Below are 21,390 nucleotides of genomic sequence, written 5' to 3'. Positions count from 1 at the left end.
GCTCAGTAAAGAATCTTCGTATGAGGAGGTTATGGACAGAGTTCAAGCACTTAAATTGGCTAACTCTTTTGTTTTAGATGCCGCTTTGCAATTAGCTAGATTAGCTGCGAAAAATTCAGGGTTTGCTGTCGTGGCGCGCAGAGTGCTTTGGCTAAAGTCTTGGTCAGCGGATGTGTCTTCCAAGACAAAATTGCTTAACATTCCTTTCAAAGGTAAAACATTATTTGGACCTGATTTGAAAGAGATTATTTCAGACATCACTGGGGGAAAGGGCCACGCCCTCCCACAGGATAGGTCTTTTAAGGCTAATAATAAGCCTAATTTTCGTCCCTTTCGCAGAAACGGACCAGTCTCTAATTCTGTATCCTCTAAGCAAGAGGGTAATACTTCACAACCCAAACCAGCCTGGAAACCAATGCAAGGCTGGAACAAGGGTAAGCAGGCCAAGAAGCCTACCACTGCTACCAAAACAGCATGAAGGGATAGCCCCCGATCCGGGACCGGATCTAGTGGGGGGCAGACTTTCTCTCTTTGCTCAGGCTTGGGCAAGAGATGTTCAGGATCCTTGGGCGCTAGAAATAGTTTCTCAAGGTTATCTCCTGGAATTCAAGGAACTACCCCGAAGGGGAAGGTTCCACAGGTCTCAATTATCTTCAAACCAAATAAAGAGACAGGCATTCTAACATTGTGTAGAAGACCTGTTAAAGATGGGAGTGATACATCCAGTTCCAATAAGAGAACAAGGAATGGGATTTTATTCCAATCTGTTCATAGTTCCCAAAAAAGAGGGAACATTCAGACCAATTTTGGATCTAAAGATCCTAAACAAATTTCTCAGGGTACCATCGTTCAAAATGGAAACTATTCGAACGATCCTACCTACTATCCAGGAAAATCAATTTATGACTACCGTGGATTTAAAGGATGCGTACCTACATATTCCTATCCACAAGGAACATCATCAGTTCCTAAGGTTCGCTTTTCTGGACAAGCATTACCAGTTTGTGGCACTTCCATTTGGATTAGCCACTGCTCCAAGGATTTTCACAAAGGTACTAGGGTCCCTTCTAGCGGTTCTAAGACCAAGGGGCATTGCAGTAGTACCTTACTTGGACGACATCCTGATTCAAGCGTCGTCCCTGTCAAAAGCAAAGGCTCATACGGACATCGTCCTAGCCTTTCTCAGATCTCACGGATGGAAGGTGAACAAAGAAAAAAGTTCTCTGTCCCCGTCAACAAGAGTTCCCTTCTTGGGAACAATAATAGATTCCTTAGAAATGAGGATTTTTCTGACAGAGGTCAGAAAATCAAAACTTCTAAGCTCTTGTCAAGTACTTCATTCTGTTCCTCGTCCTTCCATAGCGCAGTGCATGGAAGTAATAGGATTGATGGTTGCAACAATGGACATAGTTCCTTTTGCACGAATTCATCTAAGACCATTACAACTGTGCATGCTCAGACAGTGGAATGGGGATTATACAGACTTGTCTCCGACGATTCAAGTAGATCAAAAGACCAGAGATTCACTCCGTTGGTGGCTGACCCTGGACAATCTGTCACAGGGAATGAGCTTCCGCAGACCAGAGTGGGTCATTGTCACGACCGACGCCAGCCTAGTGGGCTGGTGCGCGGTCTGGGAATCCCTGAAAGCTCAGGGTCTATGGTCTCGGGAAGAGTCTCTTCTCCCGATAAACATTCTGGAACTGAGAGCGATATTCAATGCTCTCAGAGCTTGGCCTCAACTAGCAAAGGCCAAATTCATAAGGTTTCAGTCAGACAACATGACTACCGTTGCATATATCAATCATCAGGGGGGAACAAGGACTTCCCTGGCGATGAAAGAAGTGACCAAGATAATTCAATGAGCGGAGGATCACTCCTGCCACTTGTCTGCGATCCACATCCCAGGAGTGGAAAATTGGGAAGCGGATTTTCTGAGTCGTCAGACATTCCATCCGGGGGAGTGGGAACTCCATCCGGAAATCTTTGCCCAAATAACTCAATTATGGGGCATTCCAGACATGGATCTGATGGCGTCTCGTCAGAACTTCAAGGTTCCTTGCTACGGGTCCAGATCCAGGGATCCCAAGGCGACCCTAGTAGATGCACTAGTAGCACCTTGGACCTTCAACCTAGCTTATGTATTCCCACCGTTTCCTCTCATCCCCAGGCTGGTAGCCAGGATCAATCAGGAGAGGGCCTCGGTGATCTTGATAGCTCCTGCGTGGCCACGCAGGACTTGGTATGCAGACCTGGTGAATATGTCATCGGCTCCACCATGGAAGCTACCTTTGAAACAGGACCTTCTTGTTCAGGGTCCATTCGAACATCCGAATCTGGTTTCCCTCCAACTGACGGCTTGGAGATTGAACGCTTGATTTTATCAAAGCGTGGGTTTTCAGATTCTGTAATAGATACTCTGATTCAGGCTAGAAAGCCTGTAACTAGAAAAATTTACCATAAAATATGGAAAAAATATATCTGTTGGTGTGAATCTAAAGGATTCCCATGGAACAAGATAAAAATTCCTAAGATTCTATCCTTTCTACAAGAAGGTTTGGAGAAAGGATTATCTGCAAGTTCTCTGAAGGGACAGATCTCTGCTTTATCTGTTTTACTTCACAAAAGACTGGCAGCTGTGCCAGATGTTCAAGCATTTGTTCAGGCTCTGGTTAGGATCAAGCCTGTTTACAGACCTTTGACTCCTCCCTGGAGTCTAAATCTAGTTATTTCAGTTCTTCATGGGGTTCCGTTTGAACCCTTACATTCCGTAGATATTAAGTTATTATCTTGGAAAGTTTTGTTTTTGGTTGCAATTTCTTCTGCTAGAAGAGTTTCAGAGTTATCTGCTCTGCAGTGTTCTCCGCCCTATCTGGTGTTCCATGCAGATAAGGTGGTTTTGCGTACTAAGCCTGGTTTTCTTCCGAAAGTTGTTTCCAACAAAAATATTAACCAGGAGATAGTTGTACCTTCTTTGTGTCCGAATCCAGTTTCAAAGAAGGAACGTTTGTTACACAATTTGGACGTAGTCCGTGCTCTAAAATTCTATTTAGAGGCTACTAAAGATTTCAGACAAACATCTTCCTTGTTTGTTGTTTATTCTGGTAAAAGGAGAGGTCAAAAAGCGACTTCTACCTCTCTTTCCTTTTGGCTTAAAAGCATTATCCAATTGGCTTATGAGACTGCCGGACGGCAGCCTCCTGAAAGAATCACAGCTCACTCCACTAGGGCTGTGGCTTCCACATGGGCCTTCAAGAACGAGGCTTCTGTTGACCAGATATGTAAGGCAGCGACTTGGTCTTCACTGCACACTTTTGCCAAATTTTACAAATTTGATACTTTTGCTTCTTCGGAGGCTATTTTTGGGAGAAAGGTTTTGCAAGCCGTGGTGCCTTCCATTTAGGTGACCTGATTTGCTCCCTCCCTTCATCCGTGTCCTAAAGCTTTGGTATTGGTTCCCACAAGTAAGGATGACGCCGTGGACCGGACACACCAATGTTGGAGAAAACAGAATTTATGCTTACCTGATAAATTACTTTCTCCAACGGTGTGCCCGCCCTGGATTTTTAATCAGGTCTGATGAATTATTTTCTCTAACTACAGTCACCACGGTATCATATGGTTTCTCCTATATATATTTCCTCCTGTCCGTCGGTCGAATGACTGGGGTGGGCGGAGCCTAGGAGGGATCATGTGACCAGCTTTGCTGGGACTCTTTGCCATTTCCTGTTGGGGAAGAGAATATCCCACAAGTAAGGATGACGCCGTGGACCGGACACACCGTTGGAGAAAGTAATTTATCAGGTAAGCATAAATTCTGTTTTTTCCTTTTCCCTTCTGGGAAAAGGTGGATTCAGTATGGACTTGGAGCCGGCAGGACTTGTCTCTTTGGGGGCTTTGTGCTAGTTGGAATCTAGTACCTTTGATTGGTTTCTATCTGGTCCTTGGGGATTTAACTGTTGGGCAGTTACTTAGTCCTTTCAATCCTTTTTGTTCTGCTCGGTACAGCAGTTGTTGTTTGGTTTGGGTAATTTCAGGCTGTGGGGTTCTTCGAATGGGCCGCCTTGGTACAGTATTTATTGAATATTAATTGAATACATGCTGTGCTAGTGTTAAACTAAACGTAGCACTATTGCACCCATAATATAAGTTAGTTCAAACATGTTTTCAGGATTTTAAACACTGAAAAGAAAGCTAAAACTGCCTTGTTTCACTTTAAGGCGGTTTTCACTTTACAGCGGGGCTCTGGTCCTTAACCCGCTGTATGAGCGGGGTATACCTGTACCTTTGATTGGTTTCTATCTGGTCCTTGGGGATTTAACTGTTGGGCAGTTACTTAGTCCTTTCAATCCTTTTTGTTCTACTCGGTACAGCAGTTGTTGTTTGGTTTGGGTAATTTCAGGCTGTGGGGTTCTTCGAATGGGCCGCCTTGTCTACCCGCCCTTTTTTTTTATTCAGTGTCCTCTATAGCTTGGGTATTGTTTTCCCAAAAGTAATGAATGCAGCTGTGGACTCTTCCCGTTTAAGAAGAAAAACATAAATTATGCTTACATGATCATTTTCTTTTCTTCTGACGGGGAGAGTTCACAGCTTCCCGCTCACGGTTTTTATGGGGGGTGGCCATGTTTTAATTTATTCTTCTGGCACCTTTTTCACACTGATATTTCTCCTACTGTTCCTTGTTCCCTTGGCATAATGACTGGGAGAAGAGGGAAGTGAGGGAGGTATTTAAGCCTTTGGCTGGGGTGTCTTTGCCTCCTCCTGGTGGCCAGGTTCTGAATTCACAAAAGTAATGAATGCAGCTGTGGACTCTACCGTCAGAAGAAAAGAAAATGATCAGGTAAACATAATTTATGTTTTATGTGCAATTTGTTTGTCTCACATAACAGTTAACCAGAGCTTTGAAGTCGCAGTAAACCCGATGTGTGCAAAGAGCCACAAAATACTCCTTATCGCTCACACGTAACAGCACGCCACTCGTAATCTAGCCCATGATGTTCAGCACATTTTGAGCCAGATTACAAGTGGAGCATTATTTAACGCTCCCGCCTAAGCGTTAGCTTCGCTAGAAGTAAGCTTTTTGCATGCGTCGTACAGCACTTGTATTACAAGTTGAAAGTAAACAGTTTTCACTTGCACGCTAACCAGACTAATGTAAAATGCTAAACTTAGAATATTGCGCGCGCTATAACGTATTCCCCCATAGAAGTCAATGGAGCAAACACGATCACATATTCTCAAGTGCATTATCCCTAAATGAAAATCTGAATATTTCACATTCCAATATTCTTCACATAGATGTGTTTTGTGACACTTTTTTTGTCCGGTTAGTCCGGTTGGGGTGCCAAGTCTGCTCACTCCGGTGAGGGGGGGGCATCAGAGGGGATTGGGCCTGATTGTTGGCGGGGTTACCGTGGTCAGATCCTGCTAAGGCTTCTCTGGTGGTTTCTGAGGTCCTTTGGCCTCGGAGCTAGAGTTCTCTTCCCGATGGGGTTGGAAGTTCAGATGACTCTTTGGATATCCATGGTACCAGGTTGGGTGGCGATTTTCGTCTCCTTTATTGTTAATTTTTTTTCTTGTATTGTCCTTTGTGAATCCTTGGCGACTATACCTCTTCCTTATGGGGTCGAGGTTGTTGTGCCACTTTTTCCCCTTCATTGGGGCTGGTTTTCTGGTCATCTGTTTTCTGGAAGCTCAAGTTTTTGGTCCTTTGTTTCCCTTTATGGTATCTTGGCTGCTTACATATTTTTGGAGCTCTGAAGATTGTGTCGTCTTTTTCCTGTGGTTGCCCCTGCTAGGCGTATAGGTTGCCTACGGCCACGCCATCTCGTCTGGTCTCAGGAGATAAGCAGGGTTGTGCTTGGTTAGTACTTGAAATGCTCGGTCATTCGTAAACTCCTTGAGCTGTAGGGGTTTCCAGGAGATTGATCCTGAGAGTAATTTTTGGAGACTATTAATCTTCTCGATCTAGATCTCTAGGTTTTGAGCGCTGTTCTCTTGTAAGTTTTCCTTAGTCTTTAGACTTATTGTTCCTCAAGCCTTTAGGGGTTAAGCTCCCTGTCTCTGGGTTACTTACGTGATCATTCAGTGTCCAAGGTCCCATGGATGCGGCTGTGATTGCATCACCTATGGTGCAAGGTCTTCTCTGGATGGGGTAGCCTGTGGGTTCCTCAGGGGTTATTTATTTGAAGCCGGGTTCCGGTTGTCCGGTTTTATGGTCCTGATCCTTGTTTTGACCTTTTTGGGTTTTTCTGTGTCCTGATCTCTTAGATGGATGTGGACGGCCCAGTTTTCCGGTTCTGGAACGTTTTTTTGTCTCTTCAGCGGGTTTTTCTTTCTTTTAACGGAAAATTGGAATTCATCTGTCCGGCTGTAGTGGCCGGATGGTTCTTGTCAATCAGTATTGTCCTTTTAACGCCCGTCTACAGCTGTACGCTCCATGCCTGTGGGCGGGTGAGTGCTTATGTTTGCATTTACCCTCCTTTTGGGGGTGGACTAGGCATACTACAGTATCCCCCTGGTGGCCCGGATGTTCTTCTCTTCCTTCTCTTCATTAGGTTCCTACCTGCCTTTTGTGTAGGATGTCATGTGACGGGTTGGATCTGGTGTCATGCCGTTTCTGTAGTCTCTGTATGGGGTCTCCCTTTTTGGGGGTGTCCCTTCTATTGGGAAGGAAGCTGTGCCTGGGTTCTCGAACCCAAGCTCGTCCTTGGGGGTTCTGGATCCCCTCCTCATTCCTTAGGGTCTTAATGGTTCTGGGAACTTTTAATTCCCTTGTCCTTTTGGACATTGCCAACTGCTTTGGTGCTGGGTCTGTTACCTTGGAGTGGGGGTCAGGGGTCTGATGGCCCTGTTGAGCATTGACCGCGTATCTTCGATTGATCGTTTGGGCCTTCCTTAGGTGGGAGGTTTTGCTGTGTTTTCTTCCCTCAGTAGGTAGCTCTTGCTCTGCTGGGTTTTGGGTGCTATCCTTTCCTCCCTGTCTTCTTGGGAGGGATTTGCTCTGCACTTTTTCTTCTGAGTTTTTCCTCTGGGAGAGACCTGGTGCAGCTTCCTAGCTTTGTTTAGCTAGTGTTGAAGTTTTGCGTCCGCTGAGACCTCTTTTGCAGAGGAAAGCCTGTGACTTCATCTGGAGCATACTTAGATATTATGGTGCTGTTTTTAGCGGTTCCCGGGGGGTGGTTTTAGTCCTCGGTCGCGGGTTTGCACCCTGTGTATGGGAGGGGGTCTATCTTGTCCCTCTAGATTTCCAGGATTTGGGGTGTTACTTGGCCCCTTGGACTTCCATGCAGGATAGGGGTTTGGGATTTTTGTTCTCTCTGCTTGGTCGCTAGGGTTAATTCTCTATGTGGTCTTTGTCCTGTTGCACGCTTAGGGTTATGCTTGGGGTTCTTTATGGCCCTAGTTGTTTGTTCAGTGGTCCTTTTGGACTCTCGTATCTGAGTTCTTCTTATTCTTCCCCTCTGGGAGAATAGGGAGGTCCCCCCTTCCCTCAGGTCGGGAGTGCGTTTCGGTTAGGGCTCGGAGCCTGCGGAACTTTGTCTCTTTGGAGGCCTTTGTGCTCTGTTGAGTCTAGTGATTCTGGGCAGTCTAGCAAGGGCCTTGTTGGTGTAATTTGATTATTTTATGACCTTTTTTTGAGCACATATTTCTCATGTAGTAAGTCTTCTTATTGTGCTTCAGTATGGACATAGGCGCCGTGCAAGATGTTACTTGCTCCATGTGTTTGGATGCAAATGAGAGGGCTTTAAGTTATAGGGAAAAGATATTTCATGAGCAAAATTTTTCAAAAGCGGATGCTTCTCAGGAGTCTAATGATGAGATTCAGAGTATGCCACAGCTTTCTCCCCAAGCGTCCCAAACTTTAACGCCCGCGCAAGCAGTGCCCTGTACTTCTGCTCTAGTGCCTGCTGGAGTTACCTTAAAAGACTTAGCTGGGCTTATGTCTTCCACAATTTCTGATGCGTTGTCTGCTTTTCCTATGCTACAAGGCAAACGTAAGAGGAAAGACAACCATGTTGTCAGTGAGGTTTCTGATGCAATGGTGGCAATCTTGGATGTACCCTCCCAGGGAACTGAGATGGAGGGTATTGAGGTTCTATCAGAAGGCAATATTTCAGACTCAGAAGGTTCATTGCCTTTGACAGATTCAGAGGTTGTATCTTTCAGGTTTAAACTAGAACATCTCTGCCTGTTACTCATGGATGTTTTGTTTACTTTAGACAACTGTGATTCTATAGTAGTGGTTGCTTCTGCGAAGTCAAGTAAATTGGACAGATATTTTGAAGTTCCCTCTTACTCAGACGTTTTTCTAGTGCCAAAGCAAGCTTCGGAGAATGTTTCCAAGGAATGGGAGAGAACAGGTATTTCCTTCTCTCCCTCTCCTATTTTCAAGAAGATGTTTCCTATAGCTGACTCTGTCAGGGAGACTTGGCAGACGGTTCCTAAGGTGGAAGGGGCTATTTCCACCTTAGCCAAGTTCCCTAGCAATGTTGGAGGTTTCAAAAATAATTCTATGGGCAGAGGTTCACTCTTGCCATCTATCAGCTATCCATATCCCAGGAGTAGAGAACTGGGAAGCGGATTTTCTAAGTCGGCAGACTTTTCATCCAGGGGAGTGGGAACTCCATCCGGAGGTGTTTGCACAGTTGATTCAACTTTGGGACAAACCAGAACTGGATCTCATGGCGTCTCGTCAGAACGCCAAGCTTCCTTGTTACGGATCCAGGTCCAGGGATCCCAAGGCAGCGCTGATAGATGCTCTAGCAGCGCCTTGGTCCTTCAACCTGGCTTATGTGTTTCCACCGTTTCCTCTGCTCCCTCGTCTGATTGCCAAGATCAAGCAGGAGAGAGCTTCGGTGATTTTGATAGCACCTGCGTGGCCACGCAGGACTTGGTATGCAGATCTGGTGGACATGTCATCCCTTCCACCATGGACTCTGCCGCTGAGGCAGGACCTTCTACTTCAGGGTCCTTTCAACCATCCAAATCTAATTTCTCTGCGTCTGACTGCTTGGAGATTGAACGCTTGATTTTATCAAAACGTGGTTTCTCCGAGTCGGTCATTGATACCTTAATTCAGGCTCGAAAGCCTGTCACCAGGAAAATCTATCATAAGATATGGTGTAAATATCTTCATTGGTGTGAATCCAAGGGTTACTCATGGAGTAAAGTCAGGATTCCTAGGATATTATCTTTTCTCCAAGAAGGATTGGAGAAGGGATTGTCAGCTAGTTCCTTAAAGGGACAAATTTCTGCTCTGTCTATTCTTTTGCACAAGCATCTGGCGGATGTTCCATACGTTCAGGCGTTTTGTCAGGCTTTAGTTAAAATCAAGCCTGTGTTTAAACCTGTTGCTCCGCCATGGAGTTTAAATTTAGTTCTTAAAGTTCTTCAAGGGGTTCCGTTTGAACCTCTGCATTCCATAGATATCAAGCTTTTATCTTGGAAAGTTCTGTTTTTGGTAGCTATCTCTTCGGCTCGAAGAGTTTCAGAGTTATCTGCCTTACAGTGTGATTCCCCTTATCTGATCTTCCATGCAGATAAGGTAGTTTTGCGTACCAAACCTGTGTTTTCTTCCTAAGGTGGTATCTAATAAGAATATCAATCAGGAGATTGTTGTTCCATCACTGTGTCCTAATCCTTCTTCAAAGAAGGAACGTCTATTACACAATCTTGACGTGGTTCGTGCTTTAAAATTTTATTTACAAGCTACTAAGGATTTTCGTCAAACATCTGCATTGTTTGTTGTCTACTCTGGACAGAGGAGAGGCCAAAAGGCTTCAGCAACTTCTCTTTCTTTTTGGTTAAGAAGTATAATCCGCTTAGCTTATGAGACTGCTGGCCAGCAGCCTCCTGAAAGAATTACAGCTCATTCCACTAGAGTGGTGGCTTCCACATGGGCTTTTAAAAATGAGGCTTCTGTTGAACAGATTTGTAAGGCGGCGACTTGGTCTTCGCTTCATACTTCTTCTAAATTCTACAAATTTGATACTTTTGCTTCTTCAGAGGCTATTTTTGGGAGAAAGGTCTTACAGGCAGTGGTGCCTTCCGTTTAAGCGCCTGCCTTGTCCCTCCCTTCATCCGTGTCCTATAGCTTTGGTATTGGTATCCCACAAGTAATGGATGAATCCGTGGACTGGATACACCTTACAAGAGAAAAAACATTTTATGCCTACCTGATAAATTTATTTCTCTTGTGGTGTATCCAGTCCACGGCCCGCCCTGTCATTTTAAGGCAGGTGTTTTTTATTTTTAAACTACAGTCACCACTGCACCCTATAGTTTCTCCTTTCTCTTGCTTGTCTTCGGTCGAATGACTGGAGGTGGCAGTTAGGGGAGGAGCTATATAGACAGCTCTGCTGTGGGTGATCCTCTTGCAGCTTCCTGTTGGGAAGGAGAATATCCCACAAGTAATGGATGAATCCGTGGACTGGATACACCACAAGAGAAATAAATTTATCAGGTAAGCATAAATTTTGTTTTTATTGAACAACATCCTGTACGTATCTATCTTGCCATTCGTACAGAAATGTAGATTATGCCTCTTAGCGTGATCATTGGGGTCCAAATCTTAAGTTAAGCGGCTGGTGTTCATTTTATCATATACCCCAGGTCCTTCTTACAAGCACCTGGGCAGGGATAGTATTTTTTTAATAGTAGCATACTTACCAAACCAACGTTAAAATGCACTAACTTGACTGTTATATTTTGAAAATTCTGTCTTAAAAGGAGTTTTCTTTAGAATGACTTGTTGTAATAACAGGATTGTGAACTTGCATTTATTTTGGACTTACATTATTTAATGTTCTTTAACTCCTGATTTTTTTCTTCTTCCTTCTATTCTCTTAGGAGCATATGCCTGAAGCTCAACTACTAGATGAAATGATAGAGTTTGAAATGGATGAGCTTAATCAACACGAATGCATGACCGCAATGACTGGCCTAATAAAACACATGCAGAGGAATGAAATTACCCCCAAAGTAGAAGAGGTATGTGTAATTTAATGCTATGAAGATATTACATGGCTTTCTGACAGGAAAAAATGTTTAACAGTGCAGCAACTAAGTTTCTACTAGACATGCATTTTTCTTTATTTGTTTAATACATTTGAACAAATATCTCCCTTTATTTATCTATTCATTCTAATAGATAGGGACATTGAAATGAATGAATTTTGTATTCTTTTATTTATTTTATTAAAGAGACAGTCTTGTCAAAATTAAAATTTCACGATTTAGGTAGGGCATGCAATTTTAAACAACTTTCCAATTTACTTTTAGCATCAAATTTGCTAAAGCTAAACCTAGGTAGGCTCATATGCTAATTTCTAAGTCCTTAAATGGACAGTCTACACCAGAATTTTTGTTATTTAAAAAGATAGATAATCCCTTTTTTACCCATTCCCCACTTTTTGCATATCCAACACAGTTATAATAATACAAGTTTTACCTCTGTAATTACCTTGTATTTAAGATTCTGCAAACTGCCCACTTATTTCAGTTATTTTGACAGACTTGTATTTTAGCCAATCAGTGCTGACTCCTAGATCACATACGTGAGCTCAATGTTATCTATATGACACACATGAACTAACACCCTCTAGTGGTGAAAAACTGTCAAAATGCATTCAGATTAGAGGTGGCCTTCAAGGTAAAAGAAATTTGCATATGAGCCTACCACGGTTTAGCTTTCAGCTAAGAATACCAAGAGAACAAAGCAAAATTAGTGATAAAAGTAAATTGGAAAGTTGTTTAAAATTACATGCCCTGGGGCGTGTCCGGGCGGCGGCCATAACAGGTCGCTAAGTTAGAGGCTCTTGATATTTTGAAGACAATCTACTAATTATCTCACAATCTACTATGAACTTAAAGTTTTACCTAATAGAAGCCACTACATGAAACGCTACTGTATCATCAGATATCCATGAGGTGATCACATCCCAGGAAGCTCTAACCTGGACCTTTTACGCCGGGTAAAGCAGGTCTTTTAAACTGCTGATTTTGGCTGGTAGATTATTTCCGAATATGGATCGGACACTTTATAACACCATACTAGACCTCCTAGAATCTTTAGCCCAAAAAATGGACAGTAACTTCAGCCAACTGATATCCTTACAGCGGGTGGACTGATGAGAGAGCATGGAGCCCAATATGGAGGTCTGGGTAGTTCAAGATGCGCTTAGATGTATCCTAAAGCCTATCCCCTTCATGCCAGAGCCCACTTAAAACGACATGACTTAAACAGGAGTCCCACACGCGGAATCAAAAGGAGAAGATCAGATCTACTGGATACTACAGCCCCTCAGTATTACAGCAGCATTTTCTCTATCCGGGCACGAGGGTGCACTTAAGGGAAGATCGCTTCTAGTCCTGGTGGATGCGGCCAACCGCCCAAGACGTGAGAGAGCACGATACTATGATCTGGAGCAGTTCTTTACTACACAACGCTCTCTGGTTTGCTCAGAGGCAGGACCAGACGTAAACTAGAGAGCCTACATTCTTCTCCACTCCCTGGGTATGATAGATGATCGATCATATGAATGGACTCACATGGATTTACCTGAAAGGTCTATATATCCTTAGCATACCTATTAGGCATATCTTAATGACGACTCTAAAGTTTGTTATAAGCATGTGGGTCTCTAAAGTTATATATTGCTCGAGCATACATATTGGATGTCTCTAAGTGTCAGCTTTTTTTTTTTTTTAAATAATTTTTATTAAAGTTTCCATATCGCATGACAATTTGACAAGATGTAAACATTTTGAAAATACAGAAACTTATACATTTTTATGAATTTGGGTAAACCATGAACTAAACAACATAAAACAACATGAAATAACAATTTTCTGCCAATCATTCCCGCAATGCCTCAAAATTGTATTTGTAAAGTTTAGCTCCCTCCCAACACAACAGGACCTACGTCACGAGTAGCCCCAGGATTTTGACATCCAAGTCCTGCCCCCTGTCAGTCCCCCCCCACCACAATGACTAAATGTTAGCAATAAATGTGTCCCACATAAACTTCATCTGCAAGAAAATGTCACCCCTACCGTTTTTCATATATGCATATTCCTCAAGGGACAATGTAAAGTGAAATTGAGAGTACCAAGTTGCCATAATCGGAACATATTGGGATTTCCAATTTTTTGCAATCAGCTTTTTCAAACTATTGCTAGCTATAAAGATCAGTTTTTTCTTGTGTGATGGGAGTTTGTTAGGTAAAATGTTCAGTAACCAGATGCGAGATTCTAAACGTAAGTCAAGTTCTGTCATTAAGTTTGTTGCTTTAACTATGAAAGACCAGGCCCGGGATATCAGCGAACAGGTCCACCATATGTGCATCACGGACCCTATCTCACCTCCGCACCTCCAACACTTATGAGAGGCCGAGGGGAACAATTTATTAATCCTAACAGGAGTAAGGTACCATCTTTCTATTATCTTAAACTTTAGCTCAGTGAGGTTACTAGAGATGGAGACCTTGGTCACATTAGTAAACATTTTAGATATGTCAATTGCTGATAGATCGTCATCTAAGTCTTCATTCCATCTATCTATGTAATAAGGAGTGTAGCCCATAGGGGGTCTTTGTAGCAGCGCGTATATTAAGGATAAGGTCTTTCTCGTGATGGAGTCGGACTGACACAAGTTTTCGAAGGGAGTAAGGGGCCGGAGCAAGTTACGTTTATCAGGGTGCTTAAATATGTAGGAGTGACATTGACAGAGAAAAAAAAAATTGTTGAAAAAGGTCAGGCCCCCTTCCACCAATTCCCCCTGAGTAAAAAGTTTTGTCTTGTTGCCTATTTGCAGTATCATTAGGGTTCGTATGGGATTATCTATATGCTTGATTTCTCCAACATAGGTGTGTCCGGTCCACGGCGTCATCCTTACTTGTGGGATATTCTCTTCCCCAACAGGAAATGGCAAAGAGCCCAGCAAAGCTGGTCACATGATCCCTCCTAGGCTCCGCCTACCCCAGTCATTCTCTTTGCCGTTGTACAGGCAACATCTCCACGGAGATGGCTTAGAGTTTTTTAGTGTTTAACTGTAGTTTTTATTATTCAATCAAGAGTTTGTTATTTTAAAATAGTGCTGGTATGTACTATTTACTCAGAAACAGAAAAGAGATGAAGATTTCTGTTTGTATGAGGAAAATGATTTTAGCACCGTAACTAAAATCCATGGCTGTTCCACACAGGACTGTTGAGAGCAATTAACTTCAGTTGGGGGAACAGTGTGCAGTCTCTTACTGCTTGAGGTATGACACATTCTAACAAGACGATGTAATGCTGGAAGCTGTCATTTTCCCTATGGGATCCGGTAAGCCATGTTTATTAAGATAGTAAATAAGGGCTTCACAAGGGCTTATTAAGACTGTAGACTTTTTCTGGGCTAAATCGATTCATTATTAACACATATTTAGCCTTGAGGAATCATTTATTCTGGGTATTTTGATATGATTATATCGGCAGGCACTGTTTTTGACACCTTATTCTTTAGGGGCTTTCCCTAATCATAGTCAGAGCCTCATTTTCGCGCCGGTATGGCGCACTTGTTTTTGAGGACAGCATGGCATGCAGCTGCATGTGTGTGGAGCTCTGATACATAGAAAGGTCTTTCTGAAGGCATCATTTGGTATCGTATTCCCCTTTGGGCTTGGTTGGGTCTCAGCAAAGCAGATTCCAGGGACTGTAAAGGGGTTAAATATAAAAACGGCTCCGGTTCCGTTATTTTAAGGGTTAAAGCTTCCAAATTTGGTGTGCAATACTTTTAAGGCTTTAAGACACTGTGGTGAAATTTTGGTGAATTTTGAACAATTCCTTCATACTTTTTCGCAATTGCAGTAATAAAGTGTGTTTAGTTTAAAATTTAAAGTGACAGTAACGGTTTTATTTTAAAACGTTTTTTGTGCTTTGTTATCAAGTTTATGCCTGTTTAACATGTCTGAACTACCAGATAGATTGTGTTCTGACTGTGGGGAAACCAAGGTTCCTTCTCATTTAACTATATGTATTTTATGTCATAAAAAGGAAAAATGATGCCCAAGATGATTCCTCAAGTGAGGGGAGTAAGCATGGTACTGCATCATCCCCTCCTTCGTCTACACCAGTCTTGCCCATACAGGAGGCCCCTAGTACATCTAGTGCGCCAATACTCCTTACTATGCAACATTTAACGGCTGTAATGGATAATTCTATCAAAAACATTTTAGCCAATATGCCCACTTATCAGTGAAAGCGCGACTGCTCTGTTTTAGAAAATTCTGTAGAGCATGAGAACGCTGATGATATGGTTTCTGAAGGGCCCCTACACCAGTCTGAGGGGGCCAGGGAGGTTTTGTCTGAGGGAGAAATTTCAGATTCAGGAAACATTTCTCAACAAGCTGAACCTGATGTGATTACTTTTAAATTTAAGTTGGAACATCTCCGCGCTCTGCTTAAGGAGGTGTTATCCAATTTGGATGATTGTGATTATCTGGTCATTCCAGAACCACTATGTAAAATGGAAAAGTTCTTAGAGGCCCCGGGGCCCCCCGAAGCTTTTCCTATATCCAAGCGGGTGGCGTACATTGTTAGTACAGAATGGGACAGGCCCGGTATACCTTTAGTACCTCCCCCCATATTTATAAAATTGTTTTCCTATAGTCGACACCAGAAAGGACTGATGGCAGACAGTCCCCAAGGTCGAGGGGGCGGTTTCTACTCTACACAAGCGCGCCACTATACCCATAGAAGATAGTTGTGCTTTCCAAGATCCTATGGATAAAAAATTAGAAGGTCTGCTAAAGATGTTTGTTCAGCAAGGTTCCCTTCTACAACCAATTGCATGCATTGTCCCTGTCACTGCAGCCGCGTGTTTCTAGTTTGATGAGCTAGGAAAGGCGATTATTAGTAATTCTTCTTCTTATGAGGAGATTATGGACAGAATTCGTGCTCTTAAATTGGCTAATTCTTTCACCCTAGACGCCACCTTGCAATTGGCTAGGTTAGCGGCGAAAAAATTCTGGGTTTGCTATTGTGGCGCAGAGCGCTTTGGTTAAAATCTTGGGCAGCGGATGCGTCTTCCAAGAACAAATTGCTTGACATTCCTTTCAAGGGGAAAACACTCTTTGGCCCTGACTTGAAAGAGATTATCTCTGATATCACTGGGGGCAAGGGCCACGCCCTTCCTCAGGATAGGTCTTTTCAAGACCAAAAATAAACCTAAGTTTCGTCCCTTTCGCAGAAACGGATCAGCCCCAAGGGCTACGTCCTCTAAGCAGGAAGGTAATACTTCTCAAGCCAATCCAGCCTGGAGACCTATGCAAGGCTGGAACAAAGGAAAGCAGGCCAGGAAACCTGCCACTGCTACCAAGACAGCATGAAATGCGGGCCCCCGATCCGGGACCGGATCTGGTGGGGGGCAGACTCTCTCTCTTCGCTCAGGCTGGGGCAAGAGATGTTCTGGACCCTTGGGCGCTAGAAATAGTCTCCCAAGGTTATTCTCTGGAGTTCAAGGGGCTTCCTCCAAGGGGGAGGTTCCACAGGTCTCAGTTGTCTTCAGACCACATAAGAAGACAGGCATTCTTACATTGGGTAGAAGACCTGCTAAAAATGGGAGTGATTCATCCTGTTCCATTAGGAGAACAAGGGATGGGGTTCTACTCCAATCTGTTCATAGTTCCCAAAAAAGAGGGAACGTTCAGACCAATCTTAGATCTCAAGATCTTGAACAAGTTTCTCAAGGTTCCATCGTTCAAGATGGAAACCATTCGAACACTTCTTCCTTCCATCCAGGAAGGTCAATTCATGACCAAGGTGGATTTCAAGGATGCGTATCTACATATTCCTATCCACAAGGAACATCATCGGTTCCTAAGGTTTGAATTCCTGGACAAGCATTTCCAGTTCGTGGCGTTTTCTTTCGGATTAGCCACTGCTCCTAGGATTTTCTCATAGGTACTAGGGTCCCTTCTGGCGGTGCTAAGACCAAGGGGCATTGCTGTAGTACCTTACTTGGACGACATTCTGATTCGAGCGTCGTCCCTTCCTCAAGTAAAGGCTCACACGGACATTGTCCTGGCCTTTCTCAGATCTCACGGATGGAAAGTGAACGTGGAAAAGAGTTCTCTATCTCCGTCAACGAGGGTTCCCTTCTTGGGAACTATAATAGACTCCTTAGAAATGAGGATTTTTCTGACAGAAGCCAGAAAAACAAAACTTCTAGACTCTTGTCGGATACTTCATTCCGTTCCTCTTCCTTCCATAGCGCAGTGCATGGAAGTGATAGGTTTGATGGTAGCGGCAATGGACATAGTTCCTTTTGTGCGCATTCATCTAAGACCATTACAACTGTTCCTGCTCAGTCAGTGGAATGGGGACTATTCAGACTTGTCTCCGAAGATACAAGTAAATCAGAGGACCAGAGACTCATTCCGTTGGTGGCTGTCCCTGGACAACCTGTCACAAGGGATGACCTTCCGCAGACCAGAGTGGGTCATTGTCACGACCGACGCCAGTCTGATGGGCTGGGGCGCGGTCTGGGGATCCCTGAAAGCTCAGGGTCTTTGGTCTCGGGTAGAATCTCTTCTACCGATAAATATTCTGGAACTGAGAGCGATATTCAATGCTCTCAAAGCTTGGCCTCAGCTAGCGAGGGACAAGTTCATACATCAACCATCAGGGGGGAACAAGGAGTTCCCTAGCGATGGAAGAAGTGACCAGAATCATTCTATGGGCGGAGTCTCACTCCTGCCACCTGTCTGCTATCCACATCCCAGGAGTGGAAAATTGGGAAGCGGATTTTCTGAGTCGTCAGACATTGCATCCGGGGGAGTGGGAACTCCATCCGGAAATCTTTGCCCAAGTCACTCAACCGTGGGGCATTCCAGACATGGATCTGATGGCCTCTCGTCAGAACTTCAGAGTTCCTTACTACGGGTACAGATCCAGGGATCCCAAGGCGGCTCTAGTGGATGCACTAGTAGCACCTTGGACCTTCAAACTAGCTTATGTGTTCCCGCCGTTTCCTCTCATCCCCAGGCTGGTAGCCAGGATCAATCAGGAGAGGGCGTCGGTGATTTTGATAGCTCCTGCGTGGCCACGCAGGACTTGGTATGCAGATCTGGTGAATATGTCATCGGCTCCACCATGGAAGCTACCTTTGAGACGAGACCTTCTTGTTCTAGGTCCGTTCGACCCACTCCAGCTGACTGCTTGGAGATTGAACGCTTGATCTTATCAAAGCGAGGGTTCTCAGATTCTGTTATTAATACTCTTGTTCAGGCCTGAAAGCCTGTAACCAGAAAATTACCACATAATTTGGTATATCTGTTGGTGTGAATCTGCAGGATTCCCTTGGGACAAGGTTAAGATTCCTAAGAGTCTATCCTTCCTTCGAGAAGGATTGGAAAAAGGATTATCTGCAAGTTCCTTGATGGGACAGATTTCTGCCTTGTCTGTGTTACTTCACAAAAAGCTGGCAGCTGTGCCAGATGTTCTAGCCTTTGTTCAGGCTCTGGTTAGAATCAAGCCTGTTTACAAAATTTTGACTCCTCCTTGGAGTCTCAACCTAGTTCTTTCAGTTCTTCAGGGGGTTCCGTTTGAACCCTTACATTCCGTTGATATTAAGTTATTATCTTGGAAAGTTTTGTTTTTGGTTGCAATTTCTTCTGCTAGAAGAGTTTCAGAATTATCTGCCTCTGCAGTGTTCTTCTCCTTATCTGGTGTTCCATGCAGATAAGGTGGTTTTGCGTACTAAACCTGGTTTTCTTCCAAAAGTTGTTTCTAACAAAGACATTAACCAGGAGATAGTTGTGCCTTCTTTGTGTCCTAATCCAGTTTCAAAGAAGGAACGTTTGTTGCACAACTTGGATGTAGTTCGTGCTCTCAAATTTTACTTAGCAGCTACTAAGGTTTTCAGACAAACTTTGTCTTTGTTTGTTGTTTATTCTGGTAAACGGAGAGGTCAAAAAGCAACTTCTACCTCTCTCTCCTTCTGGATTAAAAGCATTATCCGATTGGCTTATGAGACTGCCGGACGGCAGCCTCCTGAAAGAATCACAGCTCACTCCACTAGGGCTGTGGCTTCCACATGGGCCTTCAAGAACGAGGCTTCTGTTGATCAGATATGTAAGGCAGCGACTTGGTCTTCACTGCACACTTTTTCTAAATTTTACAAATTTGATACTTTTGCTTCTTCTGAGGCTATTTTTGGGAGAAAGGTTTTGCAAGCCGTGGTGCCTTCCATTTAGGTGACCTGATTTGCTCCCTCCCTTCATCCGTGTCCTAAAGCTTTGGTATTGGTTCCCACAAGTAAGGATGACGCCGTGGACCGGACACACCTATGTTGGAGAAAACAGAATTTATGTTTACCTGATAAATTACTTTCTCCAACGGTGTGTCCGGTCCACGGCCCGCCCTGGTTTTTTTAATCAGGTCTGATAATTTATTTTCTTTAACTACAGTCACCACGGTAACATATGGTTTCTCCTATGCAAATATTCCTCCTTAACGTCGGTCGAATGACTGGGGTAGGCGGAGCCTAGGAGGGATCATGTGACCAGCTTTGCTGGGCTCTTTGCCATTTCCTGTTGGGGAAGAGAATATCCCACAAGTAAGGATGACGCCGTGGACCGGACACACCGTTGGAGAAAGTAATTTATCAGGTAAACATAAATTCTGTTTTTTTATAAGAGACCTATGGGAAGAGCAGCATTTTCAGTAATAGGAGTGAGTGGGGAAAATTGTGAGGTGAGGTTTGGATTTTCTCTCAGAGTCCCCTTCCATACCGAAAGGGTCTCCATTAGTATATTGTTCTGTCTAAAATCTATGGATAGGTGTGGCTTTGCTTGCCAACACACCGTACCTAAGTGGGATTTTCCTGCTATATCATGTTCCAAGGACACCAACGCCTTCATCTTGTGATTCTTAAACCAATCCACTACTCTCTGTAAAAAGACCGCCTGTCTGTACTTAATTAAGTTAGGAACCCCTAAGCCTCCCTCAGTCACAGGCAGGCACATTAAAGTTTTATTAATTCTCACTTTCTTTTTATCCCATATGAAGTCAAAAATCTTATTCTGTAATGACAGTAAAAAGCCCCTAGACAAAGGGATGGGAAGTGTTTGCATCAAATATAAAATCCTAGGGAGGATGTTCATTTTGACTGAGTTTATCCGACCAAGCCAAGAGATACCCTTAGATCTCCAGGAAGAGAGATCGGCTATGATGGTTCTATACATAGTTTCATAATTAGCTTTAAACATCTCATGTGTGGAAGGAGCTATAGAGACCCCCAAATATTTTAAGTTTTTTGATTGCATGTGGAAGGGACAGATTTGTGATAGTCGAGTGAGAAGATGAGCATCACAATGAATTGTAAGCATCTCTGACTTAGTTTTGTTAATAAGAAAGTTTGAGACATGAAAGAATGTATCAAACTCATTTAATAACTGAGGGACAGAGGACACAGGATCCGACAGAAAAAATAAAACGTCTGCATATAGTAGTAACTTATGTGTGGTGTTATTTATTTGGATCCCACGGATTTCCTCATTAGCTCTAATAGTAGTGGCCAGGGTCTCTATTATGCAAGCAAATAAAAGTGGGGACAGGGGACACCCCTGCCTGGTGCCGTTGGAGATCTGAAACTGGGCAGACAATAACCAATTAACTCTAATTTTAGCGACTGGGGAACCATACAAAGCCAAAATTTTAGAAATAAAATATGCTCCCATCCTAAACCTCTCCAGTGTAGATCTCATAAAGTGCCAACAGACGTGGTTAAATTCTTTCTCCGCATCCGTTGACACCATCACTGAGGGTTTATTGCTTTGGTTGATATAATTCAAGATATGAGAAGCCCTGACAGTGTTATCACGTGCTTCTCTTATTTGAATGAAACCCACTTGGTCATTACTTATAATGCTTGGTAACATAGGGGATAGTCTATTTGCAAGGAGTTTTGCATATATTTTGAGATCTGAGTTAAGGAGTGAAATGGGTCTAAAGTTTTCAACACAGTCCGGAGTTTTCCCAGGTTTAGGTAGGACTACTGTATGGGCCTCCAAAGCCGTGGGTGAGAAAGGGTTATTATCTGATATCTCATTAAAGAGTTTCAATAAGTGCGGGACCAGTATTGTTTGATATGTCTTATAGTAACTGTTGGGATAGCCATCAGGCCCTGGGGCCTTACCATTGGGAAGGTTCTTGATGACTTCAAGGATCTCCGACTGCGCAAATGGCTTATCTAGAGAGACTTGTTGGTCAGAGCTGAGTTGCGGAAGGGTAAGTCTATCTAAATAATTTTCTATTAGGGAAGATTTAGGCCTCTTCTCCTTTGTAGAGTCATGAGGTGTCGGTGTTAAGTTATATAACTTTTTATAGTATTCCCTAAACTCATTC

At 43.5% G+C, this 21,390-nt stretch overlaps 1 protein-coding gene across 1 annotated transcript in view; it reads left to right on the top strand.

Moving 5' to 3' along the window:
• PRKDC (protein kinase, DNA-activated, catalytic subunit) overlaps window positions 1-21,390 on the top strand; it is a 2,064,551-nt gene that overhangs the window by 1,376,434 nt on the left and 666,727 nt on the right. Inside the window, 1 exon segment of the mRNA XM_053715028.1 lies at window positions 10,852-10,992. Within this exon segment, the coding sequence (XP_053571003.1) occupies window positions 10,852-10,992 (141 nt within the window).

The sequence above is a fragment of the Bombina bombina genome, chromosome 5 (assembly GCF_027579735.1).
Source record: "Bombina bombina isolate aBomBom1 chromosome 5, aBomBom1.pri, whole genome shotgun sequence".
NCBI lineage: Eukaryota > Metazoa > Chordata > Amphibia > Anura > Bombinatoridae > Bombina > Bombina bombina.
Note: the sequence above shows the minus strand (reverse complement) of the source record. Positions and strands in the feature narration are given on the sequence as shown.